The 12826-nt window shown below is 45.4% G+C and overlaps 1 protein-coding gene across 2 annotated transcripts in view; it reads left to right on the top strand.

Moving 5' to 3' along the window:
* RGL1 (ral guanine nucleotide dissociation stimulator like 1) overlaps positions 1-12826 on the top strand; it is a 149943-nt gene that overhangs the window by 33111 nt on the left and 104006 nt on the right. The window contains exons 1-2 of one of the 2 annotated variants that reach the window (XM_089780597.1): positions 418-470; positions 1799-1957. In XM_089780597.1, the coding sequence (XP_089636723.1) occupies positions 1913-1957 (45 nt within the window). In that variant the 5' untranslated portion in view covers positions 418-470; positions 1799-1912. Of the gene's footprint in view, positions 1-417; positions 471-1798; positions 1958-12826 lie in introns of those variants that run through there. The other variant, XM_014575423.4, reaches the window with a different exon arrangement.

Genomic DNA, 12826 nt, shown 5'->3' with positions numbered 1-12826 from the left:
CTTGGTGGTTCTAAATCATTTCAACTTTTGTTTTTAACATAAATAAGCATAAAGCAGTCCTCGCTGCCCCTGTACTTAGCCACAGTGAATTGGTGATCTCTTGTAGACATCACAAGAGAAGGAGATCTTGAAAAGAGATCCAATGGAGGAAAAGACAGTTTAAAGTAGGTGTAGTGGGAAAAGCAGACCAATCAAAGGGCAAACCTGGCATCGTTGGTAGAAAGGATGAGGCTGCAGGAGTGGGAAGGCTCAAAAAAAGAGCAAATAAGTTGGGGGGGAGCAGAATTTTGAGGGTTTACAGGTGAGATGATTGAATTCAGTGCAGCAGAAAATGGGAGCGGAGAGATCCAGGGAGGGGATGTGTTTAGAACAGTGACCAAAGAAGACCATTTTTGCAGACGCATTTTGAATGGACTGGAAGAGGAGTGATATGTGCTGCCAAGGAGACTAGAAAGGAGAACATTGCAGAGGTAGGACGGGAGACAAAGGCTTGTAATTTTAGCAGTGTGGGCAGAAAGAGAAGGGTGGACCTGATGGGTGTTTGACCTGCCTTCCTAGTCTAGATAAGATTTTATGTGAGAATGTGTTCCTAACCTATTTTTCCTAGTCTAGATGTATCCTTGTGGAGGAAGAAACAGGAAGATAGGTGGTAGGGTGGCCAACTCTGAGGCTATTCTGGGAGCTATTGTCCCCACCATGATGTCATGTCATTTTCTTAAAGTATCCTATTACAATCTCCAAGATGGCTTTCCATAGTCACCGGGAGGTTGATGCCAGGGAGGTTGATGTTCTGGGACACTCCAGGCCAATCCGGAGGGTTGGCAACCTTAATCTTGCATGTATGGTGCAAGCAAGCAAGAGATGTCTGATATGACACTCAGGTTGCTGGCCCTAGCGACAAAGGGGCTAATGATGCCTTCAGCAATGACAGAGAAAGAAGGGAGTTTGTAGGGTTGGAAATGGAGATTTGAGACATAATCCACTATGCCATCAACTCTTGACCAGTGGCTTTCCATGTAACTAACAAATATACATGGTTCTCCCTCCTTATCTACACAATGACTGTATTCAGGGAAGTAATCTCATAGAAAGAGACCATGAGAACATATCTTCCTTACTCTGTATTTTAGAAATGTGCATCTGTCTATCTGTCCATCCATCTGTGAGTCTGTTTGTTCAAGAACTCCTAAATGGTAGGAGCTAGTTCCCTCAAATTTGGTAGTCAGCTTCTTATCATAACTTAAGGCAAGGTCAGGATTTGATTGTACCAGAATGGGATGTGCCTGGAATTCTATGGTTTCTCACAAAATGGAAAGGGAGGGGGTCTGATAGAGGAACAACTTTATTGTAGTATGGCCTTAGGAGGACAGCAAGCGCCCCACTGAGCAGCCATTGGCTGGCAGCACCTGTCACCCCAGCCTGCCTCAGGGAGCAGACCGGCCCCTTCGGCCCAGGGGAACACTAGCGGTCAGCCTACATGGCCCCACCACATCCCAGGGAGAAGCTGTCGGGCAGGGTGTGCAGTTGCCCCACACTAGCTCCAATAAGAAGCCATCCCCACTTCCTGTCCTGAGCCCCCCACACCCTCTTCGGAGCTTCCCCTCCCAACCCCCTGCCTTGACTCCTGCACCCTCACCTCTTGCCTGAGCCCCTTCTCAACCCCAACCCTGACTTCTGCCCCCTCACATTGCTAGCCCCCTGCCCTGAAGGACCAAAGCAATGCTGGATAAGCCTTCAAGTAAGGGAAGTGTGTTATTGTTTGTGTTTAAAACATATTGCCCGTACTCTTTTCACACAGATACAGAATTCCTCCTGCCGGCATCTGCTTCTACAGAGATTTAATAGACAACTGTACAAGCAGCATCTAGAACCAAAGCTCCCACTAAGCCTGGAGAGTACACAGCACTGATGTATGGACCACTATACCCGATTATGGGATACTTCAGAGATGGATGAGGTAAATCAAATTGCTATGGCTGCTCCCTTTTTGCCCTGTCTAATTTAATAGATCTATAATTCTATTCTGAATTATGATAATCAATAAAGCCCTGACATTTGTTAAGAAATGATAAGTATATGTAATTATAGAGAGCAGTGTATTAATTTAAATGTTATTCTGTATGTCTTTTTATTTCCATTATTTAGATTTAAAGGAGAGGGCAAGGAGCAGCGCTTGAAAGAAAATTGTGAAGAGAAGGGAGCTCTGATATAAAGGTGTATAATGTTGTGTTCAGCTCTGGAGCAGGGCTAGAAGGAGGCAATAAAGTTATACAGACTGGGATGAAATGGGGTAGAATGAATGTTGCAAAATAGATCCACAGGGGGACACCAATAGGTAATGAATTTCTTTCTTCACTTTTCCACTTTGTTCCGGTGAAGCAGAAGTTGCTACTTTGAGGTTGAACTCTAAGAAAAAGAAACGATGTGTTTCTAATTCAGCTGTTGACTTCAAGGAGAGTTGGACTGAGCCCTAAATCCTGCTTTCAGTTAAACCAGTGAGATTCCATTGGATTCACACCATGGTAACTGAGAACAGAATTAGGCTTTCTAGGCCCATGTTAAGAATTAGGTGGCATGCGGGGAAGGTTAAGGAAACTAACTGCAGAGCTCTACATTTCTGGACATTTTGATGTCCTCTTATTTTTCTAAAGATTGCCAGCTGGCAGCACTCTCAAAATGCTGCATTTCTGAATGCTTGGCCAGGAAGCAAACTGTTTATTTCCTGTTGGAAGTAATCGGTGTGGTCTCTACTAAAAAAAACCAACACAACTCTCTATTAGCTGTAATAGAACCACCGAATAACGTAAAGGTTGATTAGCAGTTGCTCATGGCGGTGAAAGTAACTTAAAATTTCTTACAAGTGCTGTCCTATTGCAACCCAGGTGTATGCCAGCTCTTTAAATAGCTCCCTGCTGGCTCTTGCCAGAGCTGCGCTCCAGGGCACACCTGTTTTACTGTCACCTCTGGTTGCTCACCATTATTGAAGTATTGATTCCTGCCATCTAAGGAATAAGAAGGTGGTGTCAGCAACTGGCTCAGTTTCTGGGCTGGTCCTTACACCTACACAGTTCACAAGTGGATACTTTAATGCTGTGATTAAACTTTTTGAACCAAAAGTGCAGAGTTAATTTGGGGATTTAAATCCTGATCTTTGAAATAGATATTTCAGAAGCTACTGACTACTTCTTAGGGTAGTAGCTGTTCTATGGGCATGTAAGAAAACTAATCTCTGGACTAGTCTTTTGAGAAGTAATAAAACTAAATTATTCAGTTGGCCTCTTTTGAAATCTGTGCCTCTTCAAAGTGAATGAGTCAAACTAAAGACAAGCTAACTGACTGCAGTTGAATGGATGGGAGGGGCAAAGTCCTTGTGCTTTGAACTAGGTAAGATATAAAGGCAGAGCTAGCTGGCAAAAGTCTGCTCCAGAGCAGAGAGAGGCCCCAGATATAGTGAAAGATACTGATAGTGTTTCCTGTAAGCTGTGATCTTGTGCAGCTGCTCAGGAGAGATTCAAATGCTGTCCACTGATTAGCGCAGTGCCCACAGCTACGTTTTTTGTTTCTCCTGCTGGTGCACATTCGCACATGCCTTGGTGCACATAAAAATTATTCCACATACAGATGGAAGAGATTAGAAGGAGCATTGTTGATAATGCCACTAAATAAGGGAGCCCACAATGTAATCATTAAATTGCACATTACATTTTAGAAAAGGGAATTACATTAAAAATTAGGACGCTAATAAAACAGATCCTAGAATCAAAATTAAGGAAATTTAAAATCTTTAGTCAGCATGGATACTACTTAGCCATGCCCTAATAGAGTAAAAAAGGGTAAGCAGGAAAGCAAGAAGAAACACATGATTAAGTAGGAAGTTTCAGAAGGTTATTCAGACTGAATTGTCCTTTAGAAAATGGAAATCAAACCAGAAGAGAGCCAACAGAAAGCATAAAGTATGGCATTTAAGATGGAAATTATGAGGATGTTTGAGAAGTAAACAGCCAAAGACATAACCCTCTCCCCAACTTTGTGTGTATACCAAAAATAAGAAGCTTGCTAGTGAATTTGTGGGTCTATTAGACTACCAGGGAATTAGGGGAGCAATTAAGGAAGATGAGGAATTTGCAAAGATTTTAACCATTTCTTTGTCGTGGTTTTCACCACAGTGAATATGTTTGTGCCTGATCCTGATTATAGTACAGGCAGTCCCCGGGTTACGTACAAGATAGGGACTGTAGGTTTGTTCTTAAGTTGAATTTGTATGTAAGTTGGAACTGGTACATATTGTAGGGGAAACTCTAGCCAAACATTTCTCCAGAGCTCAGTTTTATTCTCCCACACCTCACTTCCCTCAGTCCTTTATTCTCAAGCTGAGGTGTCTGCTGAGAAAAGCCGCTCCGCGTCTCCCTGGTCTGCTGGGGGGGGGGGGGGGGCGCTAGCTTCATGTCTCCCTGGTCTGCTGGGGGGAAGCAGCTAGTGCAGGGTTGCCTCTCCCCGTTTGTAAGTAGGGATCTGATGTAAGTCGGATCCATGTAACCCGGGGACTGCCTGTATTGACAATTACTTGAGTTAGGGGGGAAAATCCTAATGGTGGTATACAGAGAAGGAAACAGTATAGTGGACAAACTTAAAAAACAACAAATAGTCTAGTAGCACCTTAAAGAATAACAGTACATGTAGATGAAACAAACTACAGGACTATGTAGCACTTTAAAGACTAACAAGATGGTTTATTAGATGATGAGCTTTCGTGGGCCAGACCCACTTCCTCAGAACAAGTAGTGGAAGAAAATAGTCACAACCATATATACCAAAGGATACAATTAAAAAAAATGAGCACATATGAAAGGGACAAATCAAATTTCAGAACAGAAGGGGGATGCGGGGAGGGGGGGAAGGTAAATGTCTGTGAGCTAATGATATTAGAGGTGATAATTGGGGAGGCTATCTTTGTAATGGGTAAGATAGCCAGAGTCTTTGTTGAGACCCAAGCATAGAGTGTCGAATTTTAGCATGAATGACAGTTCAGAGGATTCCCTTTCAAGTGCAGATTTAAAAGGCTTCTGAAGCAGGATGCAGGTAATTAAGTCGTTGAGACAGTGTCCTTTCTGGTTGAAATGGCAAGAAACTGTTTTTTCTTTGTGATCCTGTCTAATATCTGTTTTTTGGGCATTGATCCTTTCTATCTTACCCATTACAAAATTAGCCTTTGTAAGCCTTTGCTATTTTACCCATTACAAAGATAGCCTCCCCAATTATCACCTCTAATACCATTAGCTCACAGCCCCCCGCATCCCTCTTCTGTTCTGAAATTTGATTTGTTCTTTTCATATGTGTTCATTTTTTTTTAATTGTATCCTTTGGTATATATGGTTGTGACTATTTTCTTCCACTATTTGATCTGAGGAAGTGGGTCTCGCCCACGAAAGCTCATAATCTAATAAACCATCTTGTTAGTCTTTAAAGTGCTGCATAGTCCTGTATTTTGTTTCAGCTACACCAAGACTAACACGGCTACATTTCTATCACTATAGTACATGTAGATGGTATCATGAGCTTTCGTGGGCAACACCCACTTCTTCAGATGACCCATTTAAAAGTATACTGGAAGTTACTTTTAAATGGGTACTTGTACCAGAGTCTAGTTTGGGTTTCAAACCATGAATAAGCATTTTTGTGTTTTGTTTTGTTTTTCTTTTCCCCTGAATTCAACTTTGCAAGCAAAAGAAGGAACTGCTTGCTTCACCATTAAAAATATATTTCTTTCTCAGTAGCATGCTATCCCATTAAGGTGTCTTTTTGTGTAGGACTTGATAATAGGATGTTTGTTTGTAATGGAGGAGGAAATCTAGTTTGCATGCCTTTCTGATATCTAAGGGGTTCGGGAAGAGGATGAAGAACCCAGTTCTTTCTCCAAAAGAAAGGAGGAGAAATGAGTAAAGCTCCCTTTCCTTCTCTAGCAATCCACACTTGGCTCTCCCATCTGGGGTCAGTAGTGAGATGAAGAGAGGGTGGGTGGATTGTTGGCTGTCCTGTTGTTTTCTGGGGAAATGGTCTCTGAAAATTTGAGCAATTTGTAGATTATTATACTTTTGAGAGAAAAAGGAACTTATTCCAAAGTACAATAAATCTATAAATCATGGATGGTCCCAAAGTGGTAACAGTCACTGGGCTAAATCCATGGTGTGGTTAAATTTGCTTTTTGCTACTCTGGCAGCACAAAGCAGACTTAAAGCTAGCTTAAGACATTAGCTCAGTCCTCCCACTGCATAGAGGAATCCTCCAGTATCCTAGAACCTGTCTACTTTTCTGTAGTTCCCTCACAGTCCAACTTATATGCAGTATAACTAGGAGAAAAGGGGGTATGGCCAATCCATGGCTGCTGGAATGACTCTGGAGGCTGTGGCAACGAGAGGAGCCTACTCTTTGGCACCAGCCTGGCTGTTCAAGGATCAGTGAACCACGAAGACTTAGAGCCATATTTTGCTGTCTTCCCCCAAGAAATGGGGGAAGAAATGATAGTCGCAAGGATCTGACCTGAAGTGTCTAGCACTTTGCTTTGGGATACTCAGGGTAAGAAAAGCCCCGTATGAAACCAGATTGTAACCTGGTCCGCGTGAAATGAGAAGATTGTGTGTACAGAGTGGGCTGAAATATTGTTGCAGAAATAAAAACCAATGGGAACTAAACCCCAACAACTAAAAAAAGAACAAGAGGATAAATCAGAAAGGGAGGGAAGAGTGAGTATCCGGAAAAGAGACATTGAGGGAAATGGAGCTCATAATTGAAGATAACAAAAATGCAGAGCAGAGATTTGTGATATGGAACTTTGGAGGAAAAGTAAGAGCAAGAACCAAATAAAACTAAGGCAGGAGGGCCAAGATGTTTAAATGCAGGATTTTGAACATCTCCCAAAAGCAACAGATAACATGACTAAGAAATGCTAGCAAATATTACTATATAATCTGTTTTAACCTGAGTATGAAATGCAAACAAGATGATATGTTTGTATATAATTTCTGGCTAGATTAGATTTGACAAAGACTGAAGAATTTGTAAGTCCCTTTAGGTGTGATTCTCTCTTTAATGTCTAGATGTTCTCTTTCAGAGAGTTGTTGGGTGAGGTGTTGGTCCAATGTTATCAATATCTCACAAGGGCAGAAATCTACTAAGTTGACCAAAGATATTTAAAAAGGAAAATCTGTCTTAACAGTTTGGAATTTTACAAAACCGCTGACTTTCGTGAGAGAAACATTTTTAACCTCTTTTGAAAACAACCGTTTTTTAACAAAGAAATTAATTTGAATGGAGCTTGTTCATTTTTGCTTTGTGTTATAAGGTAACAGTGGAATGGCAGTGACCACTGTTGCTAAAGAGATATAAAGGTTTCCAAATTACAATATTAATTTTGAGTAGCTGGAGTTTTCCTGTTATTAGGATGGATTCTGATCCCCCAGCTATGTAAATTGAAAGGAGCTCCATTGATGTCAATTGAGTTACCTATAATCAAACAGAAATGTAACAGTGTCTTGGTATCTGCTAAAAGTTTGCACAGTACAAATTGAGTTTTTAAAATAGTGCAACAGAGAGGAGAATCAGTTCTCTGGCCAGATTTTTTCTTTTATGAAAACTTGAGCAAAACATTTCATCCGTTTGGGTACGAGGGGAGAGAAAAATACTTTTTACTTCCTTCTTTTGAACAGCTTTACAACTTAAGTGGCGGGGCGGGTGGGATGGGGGGGGAGGAGCTGTACGCTAAGATCTGGCATGGAAATAGCCTTAATGGTGGCTAAGTGCATGAGTTTTTGGCTTTGACCTGATCAAATAATGAGCCTTAGAAAATCATGTATAAAGGTATGCACTTTATATCAGTCTTTAAAGCTTGTAAAGGCTGCAGCGGAGAGGGGATTTGCTGTAAATGCATGTCATGACCAGCTAGGTCATAAACACTAGAGAAAGATACTGCTGGAAAGAGATAGGGGCTACCTGGAGCTGGAGAAAGGGCTGCAGACCTCATATGTCAGAGGGGTTGAGGGAAGATTCTTAAACTCTGTCACATCTCAGCCACTCTGCACAAGGGCTCCTTGGAGCTCTTCCCTCTGCTCTTACAGATACTTTAAGTCCTGGCATGGCAGGGGAGCAGTTCTGTGGCTCTTGTAAGGAGTGGCGGAGGTGAGAGAGGATTCCTGTGCACTTTTGTAATATCCATTGGACAGAGTTACACTCTGCTACGTCTAGACTGCAAGCTTCTTTTCTCAGCTTCTTCTGCTTGCTTGCCTATCTCTCCGAGGACAGCAAAGCAGTTGTCGTGCATGCTCGGGCTGCCCTGCTTCAGGACACCACAGCACTCTTTGCCATGGTGCCAGAGCTGCCTCTGGACACGCGATGGCCCCATACTGCCATGCTGCATTCCTGCTGTCTTCGTGTCCCTGCATGAGCTCTGCTCCGAGCTCATCCTTGAGAACCTCTGTCTGTGTGCGGCAGCAATCCCCTTGCAACCGCACCCCATGGTAGAGAGACAGTTCTGGAGGCTGGATACCAGTTCCGACTAGTGGGACCAGCTGGTGATTGAGCGGTGGGACGGCCAGCAGTGGCTTCACGACTTCAGAATGAGGAAGGAGACGTTCATGGAGCTGTGTGCCTGGCTTGCCTCTGCTCTCCATCCATGTGACACCCACCTGTGGCCCGCCACGTCCCTGGAGAACTGGGTTGCCATCGCCATCTGGAAGCTCGCCATGCCAGACAGTTAACAGTCTGTGGGCAGCCAGTTTGGCGTGGGAAAGTCCGCCGTCGGGGCGCTCCTCATGGAGGTAAGGCACTCTCGGGCTGCAGTCCCTGGGAGTGGGGGGAGGAGTACTGGAAAGGGGGACCTTAGGAAAAGGGGGAATGGAGTGTTGGGGGGTGGGCTGGAAGGGGTGGAGGGAAGCCCTGTGCCTGGGGGGTTCTGCAGTTTCATCCTCACACAGCCCTGCAGGGGGAAGGAATCTTCAAAGGAAGTGGCTCCTGGGGTGCTTGTATAAGGTGGGGGGGGGGGGGGGAGGTCTTGGGGACCTCCCAAGGGCTTAGGCATCCCCTTTGATTCTCTGTGTCGTGTTTTTGTTTCCTTCTGCAGGTGGGAAGGGCCAATAACACCGTCCTCCTGCCCAGGGTTGTCCACCTGGGAGACCTCGAACCGATCGCGGCCAGAATTCCTGTCCTGGGCTTCCCCAGCTGTGAAGGTGTGTGTCTGTGTGTGAGGTAGATGGAACCCACTTCCCCATCCTTGCCCCCGACCACTGTGCCGCCCAGTACGTAAACAGAAAAGGATATTTCTCGATAGTCCTGCAGGCCCTCATCGACCACTGCGGACAGTTCAGGGACATTTTCTTTAGCTGGTCGGAGAAGGTGCACGACGCCCGGGTGTTCAGAAACTCCAGCCTCTACTAGAAGCGGGAGGCTGCCACATTCTTCCCCCAGCGCATGTCCTCTGGGACATGGAGAAGCCTCTGTGCACGGGGGAATGCAGCCTATCCCTTCATGCCGTGGCTGATGAAGCCGTACACCGGCCACCTGGACCCAAGCAGGGACTGTTTCAATGTCTGCATGGGCAGGGCCCGCATCCAGGCAGAATGCGCCTTTGGGCCTTAGGGCGTGGTTCAGGGTCCTCACCCGCCTCGATGTGGGGGAGCACGACATCCCCCAGGTAATCTCTGCATGTTCTGTTCTCCACAACACTGTGGAGAGGAAGGGTGAGGCCGTCCTTTCAGAGTGGGGGGCAGAGGCCGGTGGGGAGGGACGGGCCTTTGAGCAGCTGCACACAGCTGCCATCCACCAAGCCCATCAAGTGGGGGTGCGCATCCGGGAGTCCCTGAGAACGAGTTTCTCTGAAGGACCCCAGTAACTCTCCCCAGGCCTCCCCACTAGGGGCCTGTGCCTTGCCCCTCTGCCTTTCCCATAACTCCTCCCTTCCCTGAACACGCAATAAAAACAAGCTTTGTTTTCAAAAAAATAAGTCTTTGTTTTTTTGTAATAAAGGTAACTGGGGAGGAGCGGGGGCTGAGAACCTGGATATGGGGAGGGGAGGCTCAGAGCTGTGGCTGAGACTGGTACGTGATTTGGGTGGTAGTTAAACCTCTTATCTGGGGACCTCGGCAACCTTGGGGGTGGGAGAACAGTGGGATAGGCAGGAGGGGAGGCTGGTGCAGGGTCAGGCATAGCAGGGGGAGAAGGACTGGCATGGGGGGCAGAGACAGGCATGGATGGGGGGTGCAAGGACAGGAGCTGGGTACGCCATCAGATGTTGCGGCCCTGCTGCAGCAGCTCGGTCCGCATCTGGGCCCGCCATTGTGCATCATCCCAGATCTTCTGAGCCAGCATTTACTGCATGTCCCAGAGGGTGGACATGTACTCCCTCATTAGGTCCTCATGGACCCTCCGGCACCTGCGGCTCCCTCGGAGTCAGGTGGCTGGATCAGCTGGTGATGATCCCCCACAGTCACAGCTGGTCCCGCTGGGGAGAATTAAGAGATTTGGTCAGTCATCTATGGACACCCTATCCCCGAGGCCTTGCCCTCATCAATGAGGTGAGGGCAACAGTCCTCGGGCCAGAGGACAGTGATGTCCTGGGAGCAAGGCCATGTGTGGCCTGGACAGCGGGCCCTGCCTCACAGGGACTCAAAGGTGCCCAGGGACCATGCTTTCCACCCTTGGCCCTGGCATAGTCCTGTCAGAGCTCTTACTTTTTTGGAAAAAGCCTTATTCCTCATAGAATCAGGTTTACCGCCGTTGGAAAGAGCCCTCCATTATTTCAGGTTTTTTTGAAATAATGCTATTGCAGTGTGGACGCAAGTATTGTTTTTCCGGAATAACGGCCATTATTCTGGAAAAATGCTGCAGTGTAGATGTACCCGCTGACATACCTGAGCAGCTCCATAATTTATATGGCTGACAGGAGAGGGACTTAAACTTAGGTACTTCCCAAAGTGCATAGAATGGAATAATCCAGTATTTCTAGATATACTGTTACACATTATGAAGTTTTTTTGCAAGTAGCTTTGTTTCAGAGGCTTACAAGTGAAACTCCTTAGGTGCTACATGTGCAGGAAAAGTATATCCTATTATATTATGTACACTGAGAATATATATATGTCATAAGAACGGCTGTACTGGGTCAGACCAAAAGTCCATCTAGCCCAGTATCCTATTTTCCAACAGTGGCCAATGCCAGATGCCCCACAGGGAGTGAACAGAACAGGTAATGATCAATTGATCTCTCTCCTGTCATCCATTTCCAGCCCCTGAAAAACAGAGGCTAGGGACACCATTCCTACATCCTGGCTAATAGCCATTGATGGACGTAACCTCCATTAATTTGTCTAGTTCTTTTTTGAACCCTGTTACAGTCCTGGTCTTCACAACATCCTCTGGCAAGGAGTTCCACAGGTTGACTGTGTGCTGCATGAGGATCCTAGTCTCACTCTAAACTCCATGTAACTCTAGTCTCATGCACATAAATATACACAAGTGGTAGAGCTATGGTTGCATGCTCATTCTTAACTTTCGTATTTCCTGCTTTAGAGCTTTTAATTATGCATCCTTAATTTTCTGTTTGCATAGTTTTATATAGGGAATATATACTGTATTCCCGTTGGCATTTTACAATCACGCTAGGGAATTCTTAAATGACTGGAAGGCTTCTGTTACCTATCTTCATAAACTTGCGAATCATCTTTTGTGCACATTTATTTAACTTTATTTTAAAATGGTTTCAGTCTCAGGAATTCTATAGAACTCCGACCAAGGCTTCCCTGCATGTGCTGATTTGCAGTCTGGTCCGTGTCTTCTCTCCCTGTGCTGATGTTTTGCTGGTGCTTGGTTCCCTTCTCTCCTGCAGATGCTGTCTAGCCACTAAGTGCCTGCCCTTCACCTGCTGCTTAGAGTCTGGCAACCTTGTTCCTCTTTCCATTACCCTCCTGGGCATTCTTCTGCTATTGCAGAGGTGGGGTCCAGAGGCCCTTTGCTTGCCTGCATTTGGCCCCTGAGGCTCAGGGCTCCTCCCCTAGCATTGGGGAGCCTGTGCTGGCACTCCAGCTCCCAACCCCACACGGGACTGGAGCACAAAACATCTACTAGTCTGGGCCCCTCTAGGCTCTGGTGTGTGAGGAGAATGTGGAGTTTCTTTCTGCTTTTCAGTTGGGGGCCACGTCAGTGAGGATTTTGGTGTTTTTTTTTTTTTTTTTTTTTTTTTGCTTTCCACTTGTGTGCGGCTCCCAACTGATTTTTCTGTGGGTCAGTGGCCTCTGACCCAAAAAAAGGTTCCCCACCCTGTGCTAGTGGCAGGTCATTCTAGCCCCTGAGGATAAACCACTTCCCTGTCCTCCTGCTTGGCAGGAGTGGCCTCTATAAGGCAGCAAGGTTGGTTTCTCCTTGTTTTCGGGTGCTGTTACAGGTGTTTTGACGTGTCTTTTCAGTGAAGAATCTGAATACTAGCTATGGCAACAACTAAAAATGAAGTGGGGTCAGCCCTTTGTAGCTACCTTAGTTCTCTGTGGACCATCCGTAAGTGTTCCATGAGGTACATGCCAGTGATCCATGGTCCACAGCTTGGGAACTTTCCAAGGTTAACGATATTTTATAGTGTCACACAGTGAAGATGGTGAGTTTGTATTCACATATGGATTTATAGTTCGTTCTCCTTGCAAAGATGAAAGAATGCACAAAGAGAACGCACATATAATTTGTATGGCAGAAGTGGCAACAACATAATGGGACTTGTCTTCACTAGAAAATATTATTGTGTTTCAACACTATTATGAAGAGTCAGATTAGCTAACACAACACTGATCCT

The sequence above is a fragment of the Pelodiscus sinensis genome, chromosome 9, assembly GCF_052426305.1.
Source record: "Pelodiscus sinensis isolate ZL-2025 chromosome 9, ASM5242630v1, whole genome shotgun sequence".
NCBI classification, from domain to species: Eukaryota; Metazoa; Chordata; order Testudines; family Trionychidae; genus Pelodiscus; species Pelodiscus sinensis.
The sequence above is the reverse complement of the archived record's forward strand: the minus strand, read 5'-3'. Positions and strand labels throughout refer to the sequence as shown.